This window comes from Oncorhynchus keta, chromosome 34, assembly GCF_023373465.1.
Source record: "Oncorhynchus keta strain PuntledgeMale-10-30-2019 chromosome 34, Oket_V2, whole genome shotgun sequence".
Lineage (NCBI taxonomy): Eukaryota > Metazoa > Chordata > Actinopteri > Salmoniformes > Salmonidae > Oncorhynchus > Oncorhynchus keta.
Genome location: NC_068454.1, coordinates 39,359,047 through 39,383,587, shown reverse-complemented (window position 1 = coordinate 39,383,587; position 24,541 = coordinate 39,359,047). Strand labels below are relative to the sequence as shown.

At 43.0% G+C, this 24,541-nt stretch overlaps 1 protein-coding gene across 2 annotated transcripts in view; it reads left to right on the top strand.

The window, feature by feature from the left end:
• Window positions 1-1,417: 1,417 nt before the first annotated feature.
• LOC118366679 (sodium-driven chloride bicarbonate exchanger-like) overlaps window positions 1,418-24,541 on the top strand; it is a 46,312-nt gene continuing 23,188 nt past the window's right edge. The window contains exons 1-7 of one of the 2 annotated variants that reach the window (XM_052493834.1): window positions 1,418-1,725; window positions 8,309-8,335; window positions 20,009-20,090; window positions 21,726-21,869; window positions 22,318-22,456; window positions 23,801-23,961; window positions 24,250-24,438. In XM_052493834.1, the coding sequence (XP_052349794.1) occupies window positions 1,678-1,725; window positions 8,309-8,335; window positions 20,009-20,090; window positions 21,726-21,869; window positions 22,318-22,456; window positions 23,801-23,961; window positions 24,250-24,438 (790 nt within the window). In that variant the 5' untranslated portion in view covers window positions 1,418-1,677. Of the gene's footprint in view, window positions 1,726-8,308; window positions 8,336-8,899; window positions 9,235-20,008; window positions 20,091-21,725; window positions 21,870-22,317; window positions 22,457-23,800; window positions 23,962-24,249; window positions 24,439-24,541 lie in introns of those variants that run through there. The other variant, XM_052493835.1, reaches the window with a different exon arrangement.

Below are 24,541 nucleotides of genomic sequence, written 5' to 3'. Positions count from 1 at the left end.
GAAGAATCGCAAATATAAAATATATTTTCATTTGTTTAACACTTTTTTGGTTACGACATGATTCCATACGTGTTATTTCACCGTTTTGATGTCTTCACTATTATTCTACAATGTAGAAAATAGTAAAAATAAAGAAAAACCCTGGAATGAGTAGGTGTGTCCAAACTTTTGACTGGTACTGCACGTCATGATGATTTAGATATATGAAGACTATTTAGCTATGCAAGGCATTCGCAAATGCAGTATTACTTTCCACAATCATTATTGACCAATATTCTGGTCTAAAGGCAAATACTACTACAATATCTGTGTATCTCATTGATGCCGTTCCATTTGTATACACCAGAGGGCATCAAATACTTTCCCAAAACTATGCTTTATGAGAATGAACAATAGTTCAGATGAATCAGTCTAAACAGCATCAATTCTGCCAGTTGACTGAACGATTCTATGACTTGATATATTTTATATGATGCCTAGCAGCAGGTATTGTGCCCAAAGGAAAGGAGGGATGATGTTTGAGGTGGATGGTGAGAGCTTTCTGAGGACATGGGACTGGTACCGGGCGTAAGAGATGTGTTGTTTAGAGTGGGACTGGAGCACAGCTGAAACCTAATGGAGGGCAACGTGGGCTCCCCCTTTGATGCTGAGAGTCAAAGGAGAGCTGCTGCCATGCTTTCGAACCAAGGCCAAGTCGGACTCTGAATTTGGTTGACGGGAGCAGGGACTAGTAATGGTCAGGTGTGACCAGTCTGAGTAGTGTGATGTCCTATCTTGGTAACCTCCAAGGCCTGTCCATGAGATCCTAATCCATTTAGATCCACTCCTAATCTGAGACAGTTTATGAGGATGGACCCTGATCTCTGTGGTGAGTGAGCGTGTGCACAGGGGGAGGTGCTGGTTATGAAATGTTCAGAGTTGGACTGTAAATATGGTCTGTCAGGGCTTGGAGAAGCAACAGTTGTTGTGGGAATAGGGCATGCTGCTGTCTAGAGGAGGGGACTAGGGAAAGTGAGACATTATCATGACCTATGACCTGAGCATTGCATTTGACCAGCCAAGAGGGGGCAGAACATGTTAAGTGTAGATGGACTTTTTTCTCGGCCACATATTTACTGCCATGCATTCATACCTATCCTTAATACACTACCAATTACACATTTGAATAAATAAAACGAATGCACTTAAAATAAACTTGTCTTTTAAAAGACATGGACATTTAAAATGACATTATATGCTCTGGTTTCTAGCCTAGTACTGTAGTTTGAGTCAGAGTTGTGTAAATTTGTCTCCCGTGTTGAATCTGTTTTGGTCTTTAGAATTGTAATTTTGTAATCACAAAAACTTCAATGAGATACGGTAGTCTACCAGCATCATCCGTTCAAAAGGTAGCCTACCAACATCATGGGCAGAGAAGGGCCCCGGTAATCTATTCTGCCGCGTCACGACAAAGCAAATAGGATGCTCGTGGTTTGTTAGCATGGATATAATATAAACTGCGCCCCTGTGAGGAATAATTATCTGGCAGGGCTTCCCGACTGCTAAACATGTGACCATAGCGTGTCAATTCGTGGTTTTTCTGCACCGCACTTTTCAGACCTGACAGAAATAGTGAAAAGAACAGTTGACTACCACCATTCCATACACACGGATCCATTATTGTTCACGCAACAGAACATGGACATCAAGGACCAAGGAGCTCAAATGGAACCGCTGCTGCCAACGGTAAGGAGCCACTCAGCCCCCATTGTACTGCTCTCAGCGGACGTTATTGTCTTTGTGGCGCACATTGACTACATCCCTCGTGCATCGTTATGATCCACATATTTTGGCAGTGAAAGTGATTTAGATGATGACAAGTAGCATGTGGAATGTACTACAGTGTCACAGCCGATATCACCCGCCATATTGACACCATTAGATAAACAGGAAAGTCGGTATAAAAATCTGCTACCGTGGTTATATCAACCACCTGCAGCAGCATAAAATATGCCATATTCATTTCACACACCAAGCGTTCTAACCTATGCATAAATGTGAAATGCAATTTTGGTCAAGGAAATATTTTGGACAGCTTTGATTTGATGTTATGAAGACATTCTATTATAGGCTTCAACCTTTTTTCATTATAAAATCAGTGCATTTAGATATAGTTCTCTTTTCCTCAATAGTCTATAGACTCAGTGTCATGTAGAATATAATAGAGCAGAATTCTTCATTTTCTTCTAGGAGGAAATTCCTTGCACAAGGATTTGGTGAGTCAAACAGGACAAATTATACCACTGGGTTCTAAAATATGAATATAAACATATTGCTCGTAAATAAACGAGTGAATCTGTATAAAAAAGCGGTCTTTCTGTGACTGAAGAGTGTATCTCACCATTGCAGGCCTATACACATTTAATTAATTTCCTAATTATAGTTAGTAAGTGCTCCTTCTCTGGCAGATGACATTTGATTTTAATTTGGTAAAACCAGTGGTGACCCCATGCACCAAGGTCATGTAGTACTGTATATGAACCCAGGGACATAGATTGTACAGTATGTTTACACGGACATCCACCGATTCATAGACACATTAGTGCAACCTATGAACTCATAAGCCTGATTGATCTATGAGGTTGCTTAATCATATCCTAGGGGATAGTCTCAGGGTGCCTGCCAAGTGCCCTGCTAACGATCAGAGAGCCTTGAGTTAAGTGATCAGACAAGTTGCATACATCCCAAATGGCAGTCTATTCCCTTCACAGTGCACTAATTTTGACCAGGGATCACAGGACCATGGGTGTCTGTAACCAGGCAGAAAATTGTATTCAATAATTGCTTGTGGGCAAAGTTACAACTTGTATATAGTTATAACTTGTAGCATAGTTTATTGCTTATATCTTGCACTGCATAGAACTGGGACAGTAATTTGTGTTGGCTGCATTGGGGGGTGATGGGCTTCCTAAGGGAATATCCAGCAACTGCACGGGCCTCTGATGTCAGCCTCAGTTTAGCATGTCTGTGAGTGCTTGTGGAATTGCTTAGCATCCGACCGCAAGGTGCTACAGAGGGCAGTGCATACGGCCCAGGACAGGCCCAAGCTCCCTGCCCTGCCATTCAGGACCCCTGCCATTCAGGACCCCTGCCATTCAGGACCCCTGCCATTCAGGACCCCTGCCATTCAGGACCTCTATACCAGGCTGTGTCAGAGGACGGACCTAAAAAATGGTCAAAGACTCCAGCCACCCTTTTCATAGACTGTCCGCCGCTCTGCTACCGCACGGCAAACGGTACCGATGCACCAAGTCCGGAACCAACATTAGACTGCTAAGTAGTTAGTTAATTAACCAAATAGCTACCCGGACTATCTGCATGGACCCTTTTTTGTACAAACTTTTTTTTTGATTCATCGCATACACTGCTGTTTCTGTATAGTATCTGTCCTGTTGACTAGTCACTTTATTCCTAGTTATATCTACATATCTACCTCAATTACCTCATATCCCTTACACATCGACTCGGTACTGGTATATAAACCAAGTTATCGCTACTCATTGTGTACATTTACATTACATTTAAGTCATTTAGCAGACGCTCTTATCCAGAGCGACTTACAAATTGGTGCATACACCTTATGACATCCAGTGGAACAGCCACTTTACAATAGTGCATCTAAATCTTTTTAGGGGGGAGTGAGAAGGATTACTTACCCTATCCTAGGTATTCCTTGAAGAGGTGGGGTTTCAGGTGTCTCCGGAAGGTGGTGATTGACTCCGCTGTCCTGGCGTCGTGAGGGAGTTTGTTCCACCATTGGGGGCCAGAGCAGCGAACAGTTTTGACTGGGCTGAGCGGGAACTGTACTTCCTCAGTGGTAGGGAGGCGAGCAGGCCAGAGGTGGATGAACGCAGTGCCCTTGTTTGGGTGTAGGGCCTGATCAGAGCCTGGAGGTACTGAGGTGCCGTTCCCCTCACAGCTCCGTAGGCAAGCACCATGGTCTTGTAGCGGATGCGAGCTTCAACTGGAAGCCAGTGGAGAGAGCGGAGGAGCGGGGTGACGTGAGAGAACTTGGGAAGGTTGAACACCAGACGGGCTGCGGCGTTCTGGATGAGTTGTAGGGGTTTAATGGCACAGGCAGGGAGCCCAGCCAACAGCGAGTTGCAGTAATCAAGACGGGAGATGACAAGTGCCTGGATTAGGACCTGCGCCGCTTCCTGTGTGAGGCAGGGTCGTACTCTGCGGATGTTGTAGAGCATGAACCTACAGGAACGGGACACCGCCTTGATGTTAGTTGAGAACGACAGGGTGTTGTCCAGGATCACGCCAAGGTTCTTAGCGCTCTGGGAGGAGGACACAATGGAGTTGTCAACCGTGATGGCGAGATCATGGAACGGGCAGTCCTTCCCCGGGAGGAAGAGGAGCTCCGTCTTGCTGAGGTTCAGCTTGAGGTGGTGATCCGTCATCCACACTGATATGTCTGCCAGACATGCAGAGCTGCGATTCGCCACCTGGTCATCAGAAGGGGGAAAGGAGAAGATTAAGTGTGTGTCGTCTGCATAGCAATGATAGGAGAGACCATGTGAGGTTATGACAGAGCCAAGTGACTTGGTGTATAGCGAGAATAAGAGAGGACCTAGAACAGAGCCCTGGGGGACACCAGTGGTGAGAGCGCGTGGTGAGGAGACAGATTCTCGCCACGCCACCTAGTAGGAGCGACCTGTCAGGTAGGACGCAATCCAAGCGTGGGCCGCGCCGGAGATGCCCAACTCGGAGAGGGTGGAGAGGAGGATCTGATGGTTCACAGTATCGAAGGCAGCCGATAGGTCTAGAAGGATGAGAGCAGAGGAGAGAGAGTTAGCTTTAGCAGTGCGGAGCGCCTCCGTGATACAGAGAAGAGCAGTCTCAGTTGAATGACTAGTCTTGAAACCTGACTGATTTGGATCAAGAAGGTCATTCTGAGAGAGATAGCGGTAGAGCTGGCCAAGGACGGCACGCTCAAGAGTTTTGGAGAGAAAAGAGAGAAGGGATACTGGTCTCTAGTTGTTGACATCGGAGGGATCGAGTGTAGGTTTTTTCAGAAGGGGTGCAACTCTCGCTCTCTTGAAGACGGAAGGGACGTAGCCAGCGGTCAGGGATGAGTTGATGAGCGAGGTGAGGTAAGGGAGAAGGTCTCCGGAAATGGTCTGGAGAAGAGAGGAGGGGATAGGGATAGGTCAAGCGGGCAGGTTGTTGGGCGGCCGGCCGTCACAAGACGCGAGATTTCATCTGGACAGAGAGGGGAGAAAGAGGTCAGAGCATAGGGTAGGGCAGTGTGAGCAGAACCAGCGGTGTCGTTTGACTTAGCAAACGAGGATCGGATGTCGTCGACCTTCTTTTCAAAATGGTTGACGAAGTCATCTGCAGAGAGGGAGGGGGGGGGAGGATTCAGGAGGGAGGAGAAGGTGGCAAAGAGCTTCCTAGGGTTAGAGGCAGATGCTTGGAATTTAGAATGGTAGAAAGTGGCTTTAGCAGCAGAGACAGAGGAGGAAAATGTAGAGAGGAGGGAGTGAAAGGATGCCAGGTCCGCAGGGAGGCGAGTTTTCCTCCATTTCCGCTCGGCTGCCCGGAGCCCTGTGTATTTATTATTACTTTTGTTATTACGTGTTTTACTTCGATATTGTTGCTCTATTTTCTTTCTCTCTGCATTGTTGGGAAGGGCCCATAAGTAAGCATTTCGCTGGTAGTCAACACCTGTTGTTTACAAAGCATGTGACAAATAATGTTTGACTTGATTTGAAGGAAGGATGCAACGAACGTTTTGCAAACTAGTCCAGATTAAATTAAAAACAAAACATGTTTATGCACTACCGGCATCTGTGCTGCTATAATCACTTCCGAAGAGATTTGTTTTCATTATCCATTTGCTGTTGACAGTAAAGCAGCTTTTTATATAACCCCCAAAATACAATCCTCTGTCTGCATTGACTGGTGTGGTGACTGACAGGTGGATGAGCCTGTTCTGATCCTGTGCTTAACACTGTCTTGTACCTATGTTATACCCAATTAATTAGAAAGGTTGTGAATCAGAAAGCTATCTGGGTTGTCGAGAGCCATGTGCAATGATGAGTTATCGCTTCTGCCTACAGCACTATTTTCCTGACTAATCTCTGTGCTCAAAAATGTGATTTGACAAGCTCATTTTCAATCACCTCACACACTTATCACACACTTCAATCATCAGTCATTTGATTTAGATTAGATTATGTATACTTGATTGTCTGTTGTTCACATACATTTACTCTGCGTTCAGAAAAATCCACAACAAAAAGAGAGAGTTATAAAGGAACATACAAACAATTTATGGAAACGACTTTAAAAAACCCCATCTCAAAATCAAATCATTTCTGGGTTACTATTAAATACCATACTTTAATAGTTTTCCATTAAAATGGTCAAAAATAAACAAAAAATAGATAGCCTTTTAGCAAAAACATTTTTTTTCTCTCAAAAACTAGGACTGCCTGGTCTGAGTGGGGAAGGGATATGTAATCTGAAAGTAGCTGTTATTGGCAGAAAGATTTTGAACTATCTTTGTTATTGTTCTATATTAACTTACAGTATACCGCCTGGTGATGTCACCATGCAAGCCAAAACTCAACCCATGTAAAACCTGGGCTGTGTTCAGTATGTTTTTACATTCTGGAACATTACATTGAATGGAAACGGTGCTGTACTGAATGACCAGTTGAAAAACAGCGAGGGGTTGGGGGTTGGGGAACACTGTCAGCATGGCCATTTCCCTTTAAATAGGTCACTCATTGCTTCAAGCCACACCTTCGCCATACCCAACAATCAGGAGCCAACGTACCTCAAAGTCTATCAAATAGACTTTCCATTTTAAGAATGTACAAGAACGTTTTGGCGAAACGTGTTGTTCAGTACAAACCGTACCGCAAAGTAGCGAGCGTTCAAGTGAACTGAACGCACCTCTGCTAATCAGAAAGTCCTGTGTAGATTGTATTTTCAACCAACCAGCAGCGAACACTGATCAAATCCCTTCACACTTTTACAGTGTTAGTTTCATCAGCTTTTCATCAGCTCTACAATATGATACAAAACACAGGAAAGACAGCATTTTGACTGCACTGGGCCTGCGTCTTCATCGGTCACCTGTAATGAGAGCCTCCTCCTTTTCTACATAACATGTTAGTGGCGTGTAAAGAAATATGCACACATGGCTTTGCTGCATTCATATATATAAGACTCATATTCAGAGGCATCATCATTGCACACAATGTATATAGACTCTCTTTTTTCCCTACTGTGTTATTGACTTGTTAATTGTTTACTCCATGTGTAACTCTGGGTTGTCTGTTCACACTGCTATGCTTTATCTTGGCCAGGTCTCGGTTGCAAATGAGAACTTGTTCTCAACTAGCCCACCTGGTTAAATAAAGGTGAAATAAAATAAATAAAAATAAATATATATTGGATATTCTTTCATTATGTTCTAGTCCAGTAGTTGTTCAAAGCTATCTATATGCCGGGCTCCCCCTTGGCAAATATTTGGCCTAAAGTAATTCACTCGCTGTCCTCAACCCCGCTGAGAAGACCCGGTGGCTCAAACGGATTTGATTGATGAACCACAGGTGAAGCATTTGTGGAGATCTTTCCCTCCAAAAGCCTCTTTGAATACCAGGCCGCATCCCACATTACACCCTATCAGGCATGGGCGATATACTGTTCATACCGGGGTATTTTGAAATACCGACGGTAACGTTTTCAGTACCGCGGGGGCTGCAGGGGGTATCGTGCTACATCACTACCTATAACCACAAATGAAGTATAACTATAAGAAATCTAAGATGTGTCAAGTAAATTATATCCAGCTCAGGGCTCCAGCTATGCATTTGGTTGGCTAACTTGCTAGCTAAGTGGTTACATGTCAAAGATCAAGCTTCTTGGTTACAGCAGAGATATTCAACCCCCTCCTGGATCAATTTCCTAAATGTTTGTTTAATTAGTTTTATAGCGCCTCTTGCGCCTCTTGTGTGTACTTCTGGTAATACTGTGTACCCCGGTATGGTACAGAAACGGTGTGATGGTATAAAATCTGGATACCATCCAACCCTACACCCTATTACTTTATAGTGCACTACTTTTGACCAGGGCTCTGCAAAATGGATTAGGGAATAGGGTGTCATTTGGGACGCAGGCGCAAGACTTCTGGAAGGCAGGACAGCTTCTGCCTTGCACAGGTTACTCAGTTGCTTTTGAAGTTGTTAGGTTTCATACCATGTTCTTGCTTGCCTAAAAAATGCTGATAATGACAATATTGTCTTTTCAGGTGTCAACTCCTGGACGCAGAAGTGTGGTAAGTTAACCCTCTGATTTATTTTTAAAGTGCTTGAAAATGTTCACTGGTCTCTCTGTCGAAGCACATCCCAGTGTGACTGCAATAGATTCATAGAATCAATCCTTAACAATTGAATTCCTTCATTGTCAGTGTGAGTGTTGTCCTTGTTCCACCCTGGCAGTTATACACAGACAAATATTGTTCTGGTACTGGGAGTCAATGCAGCATTTACAATAATGAAGTTAGGCCCCTACACTGCACAGAAGGGTTTTAGTTGGCTACATTGGTGAGATGGCTTTCCATCTTTTGTATTGCCCCTTGGCTTACCTGAGCTCCAATCAGCACGGAGAGAGAGAGAGAGAGAGAGAGAGAGAGAGAGTGGGGGAGAGAGAGAGAGATCAAGGTCAGGCCAGAGTGGCTGAGCTGACAGGTCATGCTGCAGATACTGGGAACTCTCCCAGCAGCCCCAGGGGAGGCGCAAGGCGATGCTCTGTGCTCTGCGGTGCGGTATGGAGCAGTGCAGCGATGGCAAGCTGCTGCTACAGGGGCTATACACTGAAAGCCATACAAAAGAGGGAAACACAGTGGCTTAGCACCAGCTAGCTCCCTCTTAGATAAGAGGCTGGACACCAGTGATGTCACTGCTGTAATCTCATGCAGGATTGGTGGATAAATGGCTGAATCAACAGAGGCAGCGAGTGGTGCGTTTGTAAGTCGGTTCCTGGCATGTTGAGAGGGTAGATTGCTTAGCCGCGTGTGTGCCTGTCCTGGCAGCAGAGGCACGCTGGTGCTACGGAGCTCAGCTCGGCTCAGCCTCCTCTTCAGCACAGCAGCACTCTTTAACTACAAGAGGAAAGGGAAAGGTCATGCATTCTGCTGGAGGCTTGGATCCCAACAGTCGCTTTTATTCTTTAAAGGTATGCCGGTGCTCTGTTTACTCTGTAAAGGTATGCTCTGTTCTCTGCTCTGTGTTTGGGAGTTTCTTTCATCTCCGGGTGTTCTTAAGGTTATCTAAGGTTAAAGGATGTGTGTTTGATGCTGGTGTTTGTTGGTGCTGCTGATAGCCTTTCTGGAAATATCTGTGCACCTCAATGTCAAACAGCTTGACTTCATCATGCATGCAGTATCCTGTTCTTTAATGACATGTCAAAGGGAAAATTTAACACAAGGACGCACTATTTGAATGGCTTTAGTTTAATGGCAGAGTTAACGTTGTATGTAAGTGTACAATGTTAACTCTGAGAGATAGGAGGAGATAGGAGAGTGATACAGTAGAGGACAGGTGGCAGAGAAGAGAGAAAGGAATGAGGAGAGAGCAGAGAGGAGAAAGGAGAGAAGAGAGAGGAGAGAAGAGCGAGGAATAAGGAAAGAGGAGAGAAGAGAGAGGAGAGGAGAGAGAGGAGATGGGAGAGAATAGAGAAGATAGATGAGAGTGGAGAGAGGAGAGAGATAGAGGAAAGAGAGGAGAGTGGAAAGTGGAGAGAGAAGAGAGAAGAGAGAGGAGAAAGGGGAACAGAGAGAGTAGAGAGCCTATCCTGCTGTGTCAGCCATTGATTCCTGGGATGCAGGAAAGGAGATAAGTGCACTCATGTTTACTCTGCACCAGCAAAGGCAATTTTGTATTACAAAGCCTATTGGGTCTCTGTCCCTTGGATGTCTTTCTTGAGTCTTCGAGATGTGCCAACTTTGTTGGGGAAAAGTGATTGGAAGTTGAACAAGACTGTATTCACTGTACTATGTAAGTTGTGTTCTATGCCAAGCTGAGCTCATCTGAGCACAGTGTTGTTGTCATTATTATGACGCTGCTGGCCTGGTGCTGATGCCGCCAGAGTGACCATTGCCATATGCAGGGATCAGACCCCTCGTCCAATGAAATCACTTTGGCTGCCCCCAGCAATCCTCCAGTCCTCTGCCCTTAAAAGATGGCTTTGCTTTGAGCGCACGCCACTCAAACAGTGTGAGTTAGGCCAACCCTATTCATCAGCATCATCATCATCATCATCACACTCCCTATTTCCACCACTGTTGTTCAGGACATGTATTGTAGCCTACCGACCTTCGGTCGTCTTTTTTCTCTCGTTCCTCATTCCTACAGTAGGTCATGCTTCTATGCACTTATGTCATTCTCATTAGGAGTTTTGGATATAGCCCACCGGGTTAGTCCGAAACCCCGCACGTTGAGAGGTGTTCTAAGAGTGTGAAAGTAGGTCACAAGCCATTGCTTCTGGAGAACAGTTAGATGAACCCCAAAACAGTTGTACACTACTTTAACTCTCTACACGCACCACAACATATGCATTGGCCTACAGACAGCAAAGAAGGCTATACACAGCAAGACATAAACACACTTCGGGAAGCAGTAACAGAATACAGTAACGGCTCATTTTAATGTAGGCTAATGTAATGTATCGCGAAAACAAAATGTGCAGTGTTGTACTTTAATCCTGTAGCACTGCACAGACTTTGATCCCTCCTGTGTATTAGCATTCAGATTATCACCCTGGGCCTTGGCCATGGAGTCTGACCCATGTGCCACCGCAGCTGTGGATGGACAGCAGTGTCCTTCAGCATCCAAATTGGCCCTGGTGTCCTAGCTCTGGTCCAGGGCGTTGACGTGCGGCTTGCTGACGCTGAGCCGCCTTCTTCTACAAGCTGGTTCAGCATCTGTAAGCTGTGCGTAGACGTCCTGGACCGGAGCTTCTGATGTCCGAAACAGGTTTCAGTTAAACATGTGGCAAGACAAACCATAAAGTAAAAGAAATACTGGGCCCTGGTCTAAAGTACTTGGTCTGTGCTTTTTTTTTTGTCATTACACTGTCCCTCCACCCATTCACACACATGACATCATCCCACAAGTGTATGTTTTGTGTGAGAGGGCATAGTGCTGACTGAAGAATCAGTACAGTACTGCTGTATTCTAAGCTAAATTGAGCTTTTTGATGCCAGCAAGGTTTTCCCCCACTTGTTTGGCTTTTACTATAGACAAAAATCGACTTATTTTTGTCCCTAATAAAGTAGGTTTCATCTGAGTTTCCGATCGTCTTAGTGAACAGCATCAAAATAAAGCTGATTTCATCATTCTTAGTGTACACGTTCTGTACAAGATGCTAATTCTTGGCAATGTTTCTAAATATTTGTACTGCGTACATGGTGCTTTATGTCAAACTCTTCTATTTAAAAATGTTAAGCAATTTCTATGAATGTATTTCAAGTGTATGTAGTATAACCTGTTAAATTGGCTACAGTTTATTGAGTGCAGTTTTTTTCAGTCACTGGGTCCAATGTTCACAAGTATGTGGTACATTTTCACAACTCTTAACACAAAACTCAAAACAGAAAGTCAAAATGGCTTGTTTCAAAACTCTAAGCACATGTTCAATAGACTACATACAACACACAAAATCATAGTCACTTTTTCATCTAGAAAATGCATGTTTCACATTGCAATATATGTTCATATAAAGTAATTGCCTTTCACCACGCAATGCTCTCATTACTTTTGCTATGATTCTCTTCTCTTTTGTTAAAATACATCTTACTATTAGTTCATCCGATTGCACTTAATTGATGATCACTTAAACATTTGGTAAACTTATACACACTGCTTTACTAAAATTGCATTGGACAATAAAGTACTGTAATACTGTAATATATGCCATTTACGTAGCAGACACCTTTATCCAAAATGACAACAGTCCACACATTTTGGTATGTGACCCCAGTGGGAATTAAACCCACAAATCTGCTGTTGCTCGTGCCATGCTCTTGTGAACTGAGCCGCGTACAGTACCACTACAATACATACGCATAAGACAATACTATAAAATACAATACAAGATCACATTCCAGGTGGATGATGTATGATTGCCATCCCCATGAGCATACGACCCGCAATTTACAGTACTGTAGCATACTACATTCAAAGCTCAATTTTGAAACATGTATCTTGCTATTGGATTAACTCGTTGTTAAAATAACTAAATTGAGAAGATATCATTATGTTGTGTTTTGGCGATTAAATCAATGGACTCATTATATTTCACAGTAAACTCATATTTTGGATCAATGGTTGTGTGGTGAAGGATGTCCACAAACACAATGAATACACAATGAACGGTTTTGAATATACGACTGGCTGCATTACACGTGTTACCAAGCGAGCGTTGCGCCTTTTCATTTTCAGTAAGTATTGATTACCCATTTATTTGTCTCTGCTTGCAAATCTTCCTCCTGAAAGGTATGCTTTATTCTGTAGTCCTATGCAAAATGTAGCAAGTGTTGCTGTCATCATTCTTGCTGCTTACAGTTCAGTAGCCATACCTGCGAGATCAGGTGTGCGTGTCAATTAAAATAAGTAGGCTATAGCCTATGCAAGGGCAGAGAAGCACAGGGAAGTTATCTTTCCAAGGAAATGTAAGTACTCTGCTCTCTTCAAACTACATCTAGCATATTGGCTGATATAGCCCAGTAATACAATATAAGGCCGATGTGAGAATCTCTGGTAATTTAACTTATTTCTTAAGTTATTTATGTGCTTTTGATATTGCCTACAGGGCGCAAAATTGCTAGGACCTTGGCTGGCAAGTGAGCTGCGTCACATATGCCTAAAATAACATTGTGGGATTGCGGTTGGGTTTGGGACCAGTTTTTGTGGTAACAGGTGAGTCAGACAGAAAGCCAGCGGGGGCGGGCGGGAGCGGGATGAAGAAATCGGTCCACGCAGACCTCTGCTGTGCACCATGTCAGTGAAGCCTGTAATGTTAGAGCTGTTTATTACTATGTCAGTGTGAAAAGTAGGGAATTAGCTAGGGAAACTGACAGATCAATAACGTTACATTGCCATACTGACTAATAAAACTCACATTAAATTGTTTGACTGACGGTTTCATTTTTTGATTCAGGTCTAGTGAGATTGAGGCAAAAATAATAGCTAACGTTAGCCAACCTTTGGCCAGCTCTTCCTCTAACGGTACATCAAAGGTATCCAAATGTATTTACTTCCGAAACAGGACAAAAAAAAAGGCTGTTCGTTAGCGATATGAGGTCCCCCAGGGGACCGGTAATTTAAAAAACAACACTTCCTGTTAAATAAAAAATAAATAAATTAGAATAAAAAATCGAATTAGAATTACAACTCTTGATAACTCCATTAAGGAAGTAATTATATCCCATGAGGTAATGGTAAAATAGACTAGAGACAGGTGTCCCTCATTCAGGGGCAGCGCTCTCTCTCTCTTCTTCGTGTTCTGAATCACACATAGGACTATTGCTAGATTATACACGTCTTCCTAAATATAGTGTATACATAACCCATTTTAAACTCACCCAATGTCTTTAGTCTTGCTAGTTAGGTTGATTAGGTCTCACCAGGAAGTCAGAACAGAGGTCAGAGGTCAGTCAGTCCTATTAAGTATTTTCTTTCCCTGTACATCCGAAACCATTTAAAACCATTTCAAATAGTTCTATCATTCTGCGTACCCAGTTTACAACCAAATTAAAAAGACCCCACACAATAAATCAAACGCGGTATTAACTCCAATAACAAATATTCATAACCAGTGGGTTGTGTGCCCATGTGTGCTGGTTTGTTTTTTAAAACGTAGGGCAAAAACAAACAAACCAATGGTCAGGCCTTACTTATTTGTGAGCTCCCTCTACAGCCGGATCAGGTATGTTTATACTTTATAAAACTGCAGAATTTCACTAACTGTTTTCCCAATTGGGAAACATTTCAAAGAGAGAGATAGGGACGGCTGTCCCCATCCTCTCCTAAAATAAAAAATATCAATTTCATTAGTTTTCACTTTGCTAAATCTTAAACCATTTTACTTTCCAATTAATCTACATCTCTGTTTCCTTTAACTCAGAAGCCCTCTCAATCACCATCACCCAGTACATTTCTCTTCCACTTTAACACTTGCTTCCCTCTACAATCTCTACTATACTCTTTCTCTTTCTGTCTAACGTTACTTTACCAGGTGAATGAAAGGTTTTAAATTATAGACAAAACAAAACATGATAACTTCTGTTCACAGGTAGGCCACTGTCCCCCCCCACTCATTAATCGTTTTTTGTGTCAAATGTAAAAGGTACTTTTAGGTTTGGCAACCCCGATGCTGGTGCCTGACACAATTGCTTCTTTAGCTTGACAAACGCTTCCTCACACTATTAACTCCACTCTATTTTTTTGTGACCCCTCCTCCCTTTCGTCAATCCTATAAAGCTATTTCAGAATAAGACGGAATAAAGTATCTCACGAGATTGAAAAACCCCTAGGGTTTTCCTGAGTCTGGGAGGTAGAGGTCGACCGATTATGATTTTTCAATGCCGATACCGATTATTGGAGGACCAGAAAAAGCCTATTAATCTGACTATTTTTATATATATTTGTAATAATGACAATTACAACAATACTGAATGAACAATGAACACTTTTATTTGATCTTAATTTAAACATAAATAAAATCAATTTAGTCTCAAATAAATAATGAAACATGTTCAATTTGGTTTAAATAATGCAAAAACACAGTGTTGGAGAAGAAAGTATAAGTGCAATATGTGCCATGTAAAGAAGCTAACGTTTAAGTCAACCAACTATTTATCTCTATACCATTTGTATTTCATATACCTTTGACTATTGGATATTCTTATAGGCACTATTATCACGACTTCTACCGAAGTCGTTGCCTCTCCTTGTTCGGGCGGTGCTCGGTGGTCGACGTCACCGGTCTTCTAGACATCTTTGATCCATTTCTCATTTTCCATTGGTTTTGTCTCGTCTTCCCACACACCTGTTTCCAATCCCATTCATTACCTGTTGTGTATTTAACCCTCTGTTTCCCCTCATGTCTTTGTCAGAGATGATTTTATTGTCAGTGTAGTTTTATGTTGTATAGGTGCGCGTCGGGCCCTCGTACCCATGTTTGTTTATGTCTGTACATTTTAGTGTTATGGAGCATGTTACGTGGTCAATTATTAAAAGACTCAATTTTCACTCCATTTTGACTCTCCTGCGCCTGACTTCCCTGCCACCTATACACACGACGCTGACAACTATAGTATTGCCAGGCTAATCTCGGGAGTTGATAGGTTTGAAGTCAATAGCCCTGTGCTTCAAGCATTGCTTAGCGCTGCTGGCAAATGGAGTAAAGTGCTGTTTGAATCAATGCTTACGGGCCTGCTGCTGACTACCACCGCTCAGTCAGACTGCTCTATCGAATATCAAATCATAGACTTAATTATAATATAATAAACACACCGAAATACGAGCCTTAGGCCATTAACATGGTCAAACCTGGAAACTATAATTTCGAAAACAAAACGTGTATTCTTTCAGTGAAATACGGAACCGTTCTGTATTTTATCGAATGGGTGGCATCCCTAAGTCTAAATATTGCTGTTACATTGCACAACCTTCACCCAATATCGGCTCCACTTCCGTCACCATGTAACATTATCCGGGTATTGTTACTGGTCCTATGGTCAGAGACATGGATAGTTGTCCTGTTGCTTTCGATTCTGCCCATTTCCCCACTAAATATAAGAAGACAGCTTTTGGGGTCACATGGACAGGGTGAGATTGGAATAATAGTATTTATGTCAAGAGAAGCAGGAGCTGGATTATGTTTTATACAGATTATAAGTCATTTATTTTTATGGCATAAAATGCTTTTCTTTTGAAAGACGTGCTCTCATGTCTGTGTGCGTGTGTGTGTGTGTGTGTGTGTGTGTGTGTGTGTGTGTGTGTGTGTGTGTGTGTGTGTGTGTGTGTGTGTGTGTGTGTGTGTGTGTGTGTGTGTGTGTGTGTGTGTGTGTGTGTGTGTGTGTGTGTCTGTGTGTCTGTGTGAGAGGTGACTCAAATGTAGAGCATATGGCACAACAAACTACCGGATCCTTCAAACGTATGCAGGCCTATCCAATGCTACAGTGTGTTGCTGACAGTCAATACTGATCAACCAATCAAAGTGTAGACCCGTCGAGCAGGACGGACAAAAACACAGCATCCAATGGCACTTTGTAGGGGGCAGTATCATTGAAGTGCTGCATCTACTAGCCTTCCCACAGTTCACTCGCTCCACCTGCTAGCTGTTTGAAGAAATATAACTTCATATGTCCTCTCTCTCTCTCTCTCTCTCTCTCTCTCTCTCTCTCTCTCTCTCTCTCTCTCTCTCTCTCTCTCTCTCTCTCTCTCTCTCTCTCTCTCTCTCTCTATCTCTCTCTCTCTCTCTCTCTCAGCTGTCTCAGTTGTCTCTTCAAAGGTGCCCTTGAGGCCGACAGACAGGCAGTGTATGTATCTCTTGCGGACGTCACTGAGTGGGCTGGTGACGTGCACGCTCCTGCCTCTTCCTGCAGTACCAACCTCCCCCATTTCCTAGGAGTTCTGGTCATATGTCCTCCAAGCTGCCACATGCACACATTAGCAATTGCACTTAGTAGCGTAGTAAGTGACTGGAAGGCACTAAATAAGACTTGTTAAAACGTAGAGCTGTGAACTACTGTGAAGGCTTGAGCAAAGCTCTGATGATTTAGTGGCCTTGTCAGGCCAGCTGTGTGTCTGGGGATACAGCAGGTCGTGATAGAGCAACAGTACTAGCAGAAGTACTTGCATTTAGATTAGAGGTCGATCGATTATGATTTTTCAGCGCCGATACCAATTATTGGAGTACGAAAAAAGCCGATGCCGATTAATCGTCCGATTTTTAAAACCTGTATTTGTAATAATGATAATTACAACAATACTGAATGAACACTTATTTTAACCTAATATAATACATCAATAAAAATCTATTTAGCCTCAAATAAATAATGAAACATGTTCAATTTGGTTTAAATAATGCAAAAACAATGTTTTGGAGAAGAAAGTAAAAGTGCAATATGTTCCTAGCTCAGAACATGAGAACATATGAAAGCTGGTGGTTCCTTTTAACATGAGTCTTCAATATTCCCAGTTAAGAAGTTTTAGGTTGGAGTTATTATAGAAATTATAGGACTATTTCCCTCTATACCATTTGTATTTCATTAACCTTTGACTATTGGATGTTCTTATAGGCACTTTAGTATTGCCAGTGTAACCGTATAGCTTCCATCCCTCTCCTCGATCTTCCCTGGGCTCGATCCAGGAACACAACGACAACAGCCCCCCTCGAAGCAGCGTTACCCATGAAGAGCAAGGGAAAAAAGTCACAGGCTCAGAGCGAGTGACGTTTGAAACGCTATTAGCGCGCACTAACTATCTAGCCATTTCACTTCGGTTACACCAGCCTCATCTCGGGAGTTGATAGGCTTGAAGTCATAAACAGTGCAATGCTTGACGCACAATGAAGAGCTGCTGGCAAAACGCACAAAATTGCTGTTTGAATGAATGTTTACGTGCCTGCTACTGCCTACCACCGCTCAGTCAGATACTTGTATGCTTGTATGCTCAGTCAGATTATATGCAACGCAGGACACGCTAGATAATATCTAGTAATATCATCAACCATGTGTAGTTAATTAGTGATTATGATTGATTAATTTTATAAGATAAGTTTAATTCTAGCTAGCAACTTACCTTGGCTTACTGCATTCGCGTAACAGGCAGTCTCCTTGCGGAGTGCACAAGGAATAGTTAACTGTAAGGTTGCAAGATTGGATCCCCCGAGCTGACAATGTGAAAATCTGTCTTTCTGCACTGAACGAGGCAGTTAACCCACTGTTCCTAGGCCGTCATTGAAAATAAGAATGTGTTCTTAACTGACTTGCCTAGTTAAATAAAGATTAAATAAAGGTGTAAAAAAAATATCTATATATTTTTGGGGCAAAATCGGTGTCCAAAAATACAGATTTCCGATTGTTATGAAAACTTGAAACGGCCCTAATTAATCGGCCATTCCGATTAATCGGTCAACCTCTAATTTAGATGGAACACTATAGGGTTTGTGTTCCACTCAAGCAGGGGTGAGACAGCTTGAAGTTCTTGGGTTGTTGGATTTCCTGGCCATCTCGGCTATTCATAGGTTCTTATGGTTTGCTAGTAGCAACATAACATTTGGACTACAACAGCCATCCTGAGACCATAACCCAAGTCATAACAATGACAAAGCATAAGTCACTTATTTATTGCTGTTGCACCTGCTCACAACCTTGTGAATTATTATCACTGTCATGTTTGGGAGTGGAAGATTTGTCAATGTGAGTATGTAATAGACATTAATAATACACCACATCTGGACAAAGTCTGTTCAGGATGAAGACTGCTCAGTTGGGGATTGTAATTCCTAGGGTTTCGAAGGGGAAATCTTTTGAAATTCGATTTGTGAACACCTTGTCATGTCGTGACACTCAGTACCCAAAACGACAACAACGCGCTCTCTCTCTCACTCTTTCTCTCTATCTCTCTCTCTCTCTCTCTCTCTCTCTCTCTCTCTCTCTCTCTCTCTCTTTCCTCCATCGATTATTTTGGCTAGCAGAGGCATCTTGCCGTGCAGGATTGTGTGTGAGGTGCCAAATGTGTTAAAATTGTGTTTAGTAACTGCATCACAGTTAATTCACAATGGGACTGAGTGGTTATTCTCTCTGTTGGTAAGTGTTTTTAGAAGAGGCTCTCTCAGACTGGGGCTTTGCTAAACATACACAAATCCTTACTATCCAGCTGTCTTTAATGAAGTATTCTGAGGTTAACCTCCATCTTACAAATGTCTTATATACTGTAGCCCCTCTGTTATGTTGCCCTGTTTTAACCTTCTCTTGGCCCAATACTTGGGCAGCATACGTACTAGTTTATGTTTCTTGTTACTCTGGAAGTACGTCATCGACATTTGGTCACGTAATAAACTCTTGAGTGCTTTGTTGTTTACTTTCTAGTAGATATTGAGTTGGCCACATTGAAATGCCTACGTGACCTGGCTACTATGTGCCTGATGCAGCACTGAGACAACAAGCGCGGTGTGCCGTTCTGATGAACCGCATTGTGATCAGTCTGATTCACTGCACCTCAAAGCAACCGTGCCTAACGAGACTCCTGGGTATTATGGATGGAGTCTGTTTTAAAGAAAATATATTCTCCTGGGGAAGATAATGAATGTAATCACTATATGGATTCAACATTGCAATTGTTCCCATTATGGAACAAAATTGCCGTCAAGCAATGAACATATTCACTACTACACCACTTTAGGTTTCAGTTGTTGATTGGCTGCTTGGCTGGTTTAGAGGCCTGTCCAACAATGTGTTTGACGATTATGACTACAGTATTTTCTCGATTAGTTGAGCAGACTTGCTATTGGTTGCCATGGAAACTGCCTTATTAAAGTGGTTAGTGTGTTTATTCACTGAGCTCAGTGAGGAAGCACACAGAAGAGATTGTTTGTCTCAATGGGTTTCTTCCTGGTTACGTAAAGGTTAAATAATAAAAACACATTTTAAAAAAGGTAAACCGCTATTAAAATGCTCTCTGCTGTAAATATCAACACAAGGACATGCTATCTTAATACCATGGTTTAGACTAGCGATATACCTTTGATAATATTTTTTGTGATATTCAGTAGCCTAAAGTAGCCTAAAGTCACATGCAAATTTGACAAAACGTTATAATAATAATAACGCGAATAATGACGCGTGAAGAATAGAAAAGTAACAAAGACAGACCATTTCTGACCATTTCAATCATCCTCTAACAACAGATACTGACAGAACTCTGTCTGTCCTTCACAGAGAAATGATGAAGAGGCTGTGGTGGACAGAGGTGGAACCCGGTCCATGCTGAAAACCAACTTTGAAAAGGAGGAACTCGAAGGTACACCGACTTTATGAAGTACAATGCCTTGAGGCCATAATTCAGTTTTGAGGAAGGAAGACTCGAAGGCCACCTACATGGCATCCAGAGAATAGGTTGTTTTCTAGACTGAGGCATCTCCTGCTGAGACAGAGGCTGTCCTAATATGGACTCCGTACCCATGAGACTACAGAGGGTGGCAACGAAAGAGCTGCTTGAGCACACAAAAGCACAGAGCTCCAGTAACAGTATCAAGAGTCTGCAGAACCATTTATGCGGAGCTTTCAAGGACGTTACTTACAATTAATTTCATCTACATTTCCAGCCATGCATTCATCATAGCACTGAAGGCAGTGATTAGTCCTGATACCCTAGTGGTCGGGGCTGGGATAACTGGGATTGGTTTGAACAGCAGAGGCTGCTAGCTGCCTGACCGTAGCCGCAGGCCTGAAGGAGCACTCACAAAGCTGTGTTTCTCCCTGAGGAGAGAGCAGGCTGGAGTCTGGGTGGATTACCCTCACACTGTCACAGCACCACATCTATTCAGCCTCACTGATATCAGCAGGGTGACGGTCCACCCCTTCTGCCTGCTCATCCTCCACCAATCTGCAGCTCTGGTTGTGTACACCATACGGTTTGTTTTGAGTTTATAGATGAGACCAGTGTGAATGACTCATCAATTGCAGAATATTAGACATATTTATATAACTACCTATGCAATATTCATGCACACACGGTCAAATATTTACCATTTATAGATGGTAAAATATACTTTGCAATTGGTGTACTTCACTCAATAGTTTGCTTTTCCTGTATTACTTTGACAACTGTGCCATTTATGTAACTCAGTTTAACAGTAATATGACATCGAATATAAATACGTATCAAAACGGTTTGATATCAAATATTAGCTTACATGTCAAATCTGTTCACTATTTTTAGGTGAGTTTTTATTAAATGATTTATTCATCCTACCAGATGATGCTCTAAGGGGTTTTTAAGGGAACCCAATCCGGTATGTTACTTCTGTGGCAGATGTTGAAGCTAAGAACATTCCCAGAGATGTATTTTTAGACTTAGGCTGATACAAAGTAATGATATAAGTAAAAGGGGTTGCATACATGCCAGTTCTTTAAGTCATTAATTTTTTTGTGGGCATATTGCTGTTGGAAGTTGCCCGATATATACAAACAGAAGGAGTCAGTAACAAACAGAAGGAGCAGGCGGAGTCAGAAGGAGAGAAGGAGTCAGTAACTCAGAAGGAGTCAGTAACTCAGAAGGAGTCAGTAACAAACAGAAGGAGCAGGCGGAGTCAGTAACTCAGAAGGAGTCAGTAACAAACAGAAGGAGCAGGCTGAGTCAGTAACTCAGAAGGAGTCAGTAACAAACAGAAGGAGCAGGCTGAGTCAGTAACTCAGAAGGAGTCAGTAACAAACAGAAGGAGCAGGCTGAGTCAGTAACTCAGAAGGAGTCAGTAACAAACAGAAGGAGCAGGCTGAGTCAGTAACTCAGAAGGAGTCAGTAACAAACAGAAGGAGCAGGCTGAGTCAGTAACTTCTCTGAATGTAATCATGTATCTCCTTGTGTACTTCTTACCTTATCCTCCATTATTTTGTCTAAATCTTATTTCTCTCTCTCTGTGATGGCTGCCTCCAGGTCACAGGACACTCTACATCGGGGTACATGTCCCCCTGGGAAGGAAGAGCCATCGGAGGCATCGGCATCATGGACATAGACACAGGAAGAGGAGCAGGGAGCGGGACTCTGGAGTGGAGGATGGAAGAGAGTCTCCCACATACAGTGAGTCTTGCCACTCTAGCTGGCTGGCACATTTCAAAGCAGCAGTCAAAGTGTCTGGTACCTTGGGGTAGAATAATGCAATTTTCCTCCTCGTCATCTGTTCTTACAGTATATCATATTTCTATCATCTTATAGGTGATAGGATTCTGTAATCACATGTTACGTCTATATGGCTGCATAATGCTTTTCAAAAGAGGGGATTCTGTCTACACATCGCAATAAATATATACATTTGAATTCAAAACTCAACGTATACTCATCAAATATACTCATGAAATATACCCATGAAAATAGTAGCTATGTTTATTTTTTACAAAAGTGAAAAAGTGCAAATGTGCAAAGTTCTCGAAAGTGTATGTGCATAACGTCCTGCAGAGGTCCGTAGTCAGGGGGGTGTGTATGGCAGACAGTACTGTAAGTGATGACCTTACTGGACCCTGTGCTTCAGACACGCCATCCCAGAGAGTGCAGTTCCTCCTGGGCACAGAGGATGACGACGAGGAGCACATCCCCCATGACCTCTTCACTGAGCTGGACGAGATCTGCCTGAAAGACGGAGAGGAAGCCGAGTGGAGGGAAACCGCCAGGTAGGGAGTCACATGACACACCCCTGGCCCGTCAGCCAATCACGGACAAGTCCATGTTATTACTGAACACTTTTAGTCAACGCCAACGTAATCCATTGTTTTTTTTAACCTGTTGCTTTATAATCATGCTAAGTGATGAAATTGTTATATACATAATATGATTTAGGATCTATAATGTATTCCTTATTGCAATATCTTAATGTCAGAAACATTAAACAACTGTTACCTGAAAGAGTTAACGTTACATAAAGAGAGATTGTTGTGTAACCTTGGAGATGGGCTATATAAAGCTCTAATTATAAGACTGCTGTATGAGCAATGCATGGGAGCCCAGCTCGAAAGGAAATGCTTGTTTACTTGGAGTACACAAGCATAATGTCTGGACTGGAGAAATATCCTGTTGTGCAGTGCTATCTGTGCTACAGTGCATCCAGACACAAATGTCACGTCACATATTGACTGACAGAGCTTTTACTTGCCATAGCTTGTCAGTTAGTCAGTCAGTTGGTCACTCAGTTAGTCTGTCCCTGCCACGGTGTACGGCGTTCAGTTGTCCTGTGAGTAAAAAAAGGTTTATGCAGACACAGAGTGACACTTATTCTGTATTGTCTTGGGAAAGTCACCTGTTGAAGTGTCCAATGGTAAAAAAAAAAATGCTTTTTTTGGATAACCAAGTCCCTCAGTCGAGCACCTGATTCCCTTTTTTGTTCAAGCTGGGCTGAAATGCATTTGGGTAGGCTTTTGGGTAATGTCTGATGTGTCCTTGGTGTCCCCATCAGTGTAAGCTGAGATCTATCAGCACATGGCTTCCAGATGGCTAGACAGCTGGCTGTCATCTATCCCCTGGTCCCTTGGCTCAGTGTTACTGGTCTGCACTCTTAGAAAAAAGGGTTCCAAAAGGGTTCTTCAGCTGTCATCCGAGGAGAACACTTTTTGGTTCCAGGTAGAAAGAACCCTTTTGGGTTCCATTTAGAACCCTCTGTCGAAAGGGTTCTCTCTGGAACCAAAAATGGTTCTTCAAAGACTTCTCCTATGGGGACAGCCAAAGAACCCTTTTGCAAAGGATCTCAGGTATTTACCAAGGGAAATTGGGTGCAGGTGCGCTCAGATCATAGAGATCTCTAGTGCACAAAAGCCTGTATAACGCGGGAGGCGCCATTTGAGGACTGAAATGTAGCGATCACTACACATCTCTATGGCTGCTGCAATTTTAGAGACGGTTAACAAAAAAGTGCCATTAGAGGAACAGTTAGCGAAAAAGTGTGAGGAAAAACAAGAGCCCTTTTCTACAGTTCTAGACCACACATTATTTTCTAAGAGCGCGGGCACTTGTGCCTTATGCAGGTGGCTGAAGTTTGAGGAGGATGTGGAGGATGGAGGGGAGCGCTGGAGTAAGCCCTACGTGGCTACGCTGTCCCTGCACAGCCTGTTCGAGCTGCGCAGCTGCATCCTCAATGGCGTCGTGCTGCTCGACATGAGGGCCAACTCTGTGGAGGAGGTAGCAGGTACGGTAGAGCACAGAGTGGCATCTGGAATTACCCCGTACACCTTTGTCGTATTCCTTAGTGCATACAGTAGCAAAAGGATTTGCGTGAAACAAAAATCAGCATTTCTTATTGGACAGTTGCAGCTAGGTCCCTCACTGTTTTGGCCCGTTTGCTTCTGTTCTGTTCCTAGTGAATACGACCCTGTTCTATGATCTTCATTGTACAATTGTGAACATTGCAATCGGAATGTAATGGACGGTTTCCTAGTTGCTGTTGAGCTGTTGACTGTGTGGTCCTGTTTGTCAGACATGGTGTTGGACCAGCAGGAGACCACAGGTCCACTGGGGGACGAGGTGAGGAGGAAGGTGAGAGAGACCCTCCTCAAAACGCACCATCACCAGAACCAGAAGAAGTTGGCCAATCGCATCCCCATTGTCCGCTCCTTCGCTGACATTGGCAAGAAGCAGTCCGAGCCCCACTCCATGGACAAGAACGGTCAGTAACAGGCATCCCTCTGCTTAGGGTTGCAGAATTCCTCTTAACCTTCCCAAAATTCCCAGGTTTTTTAGAAATCTTGTTTGGAAGATTCCTGGCATCA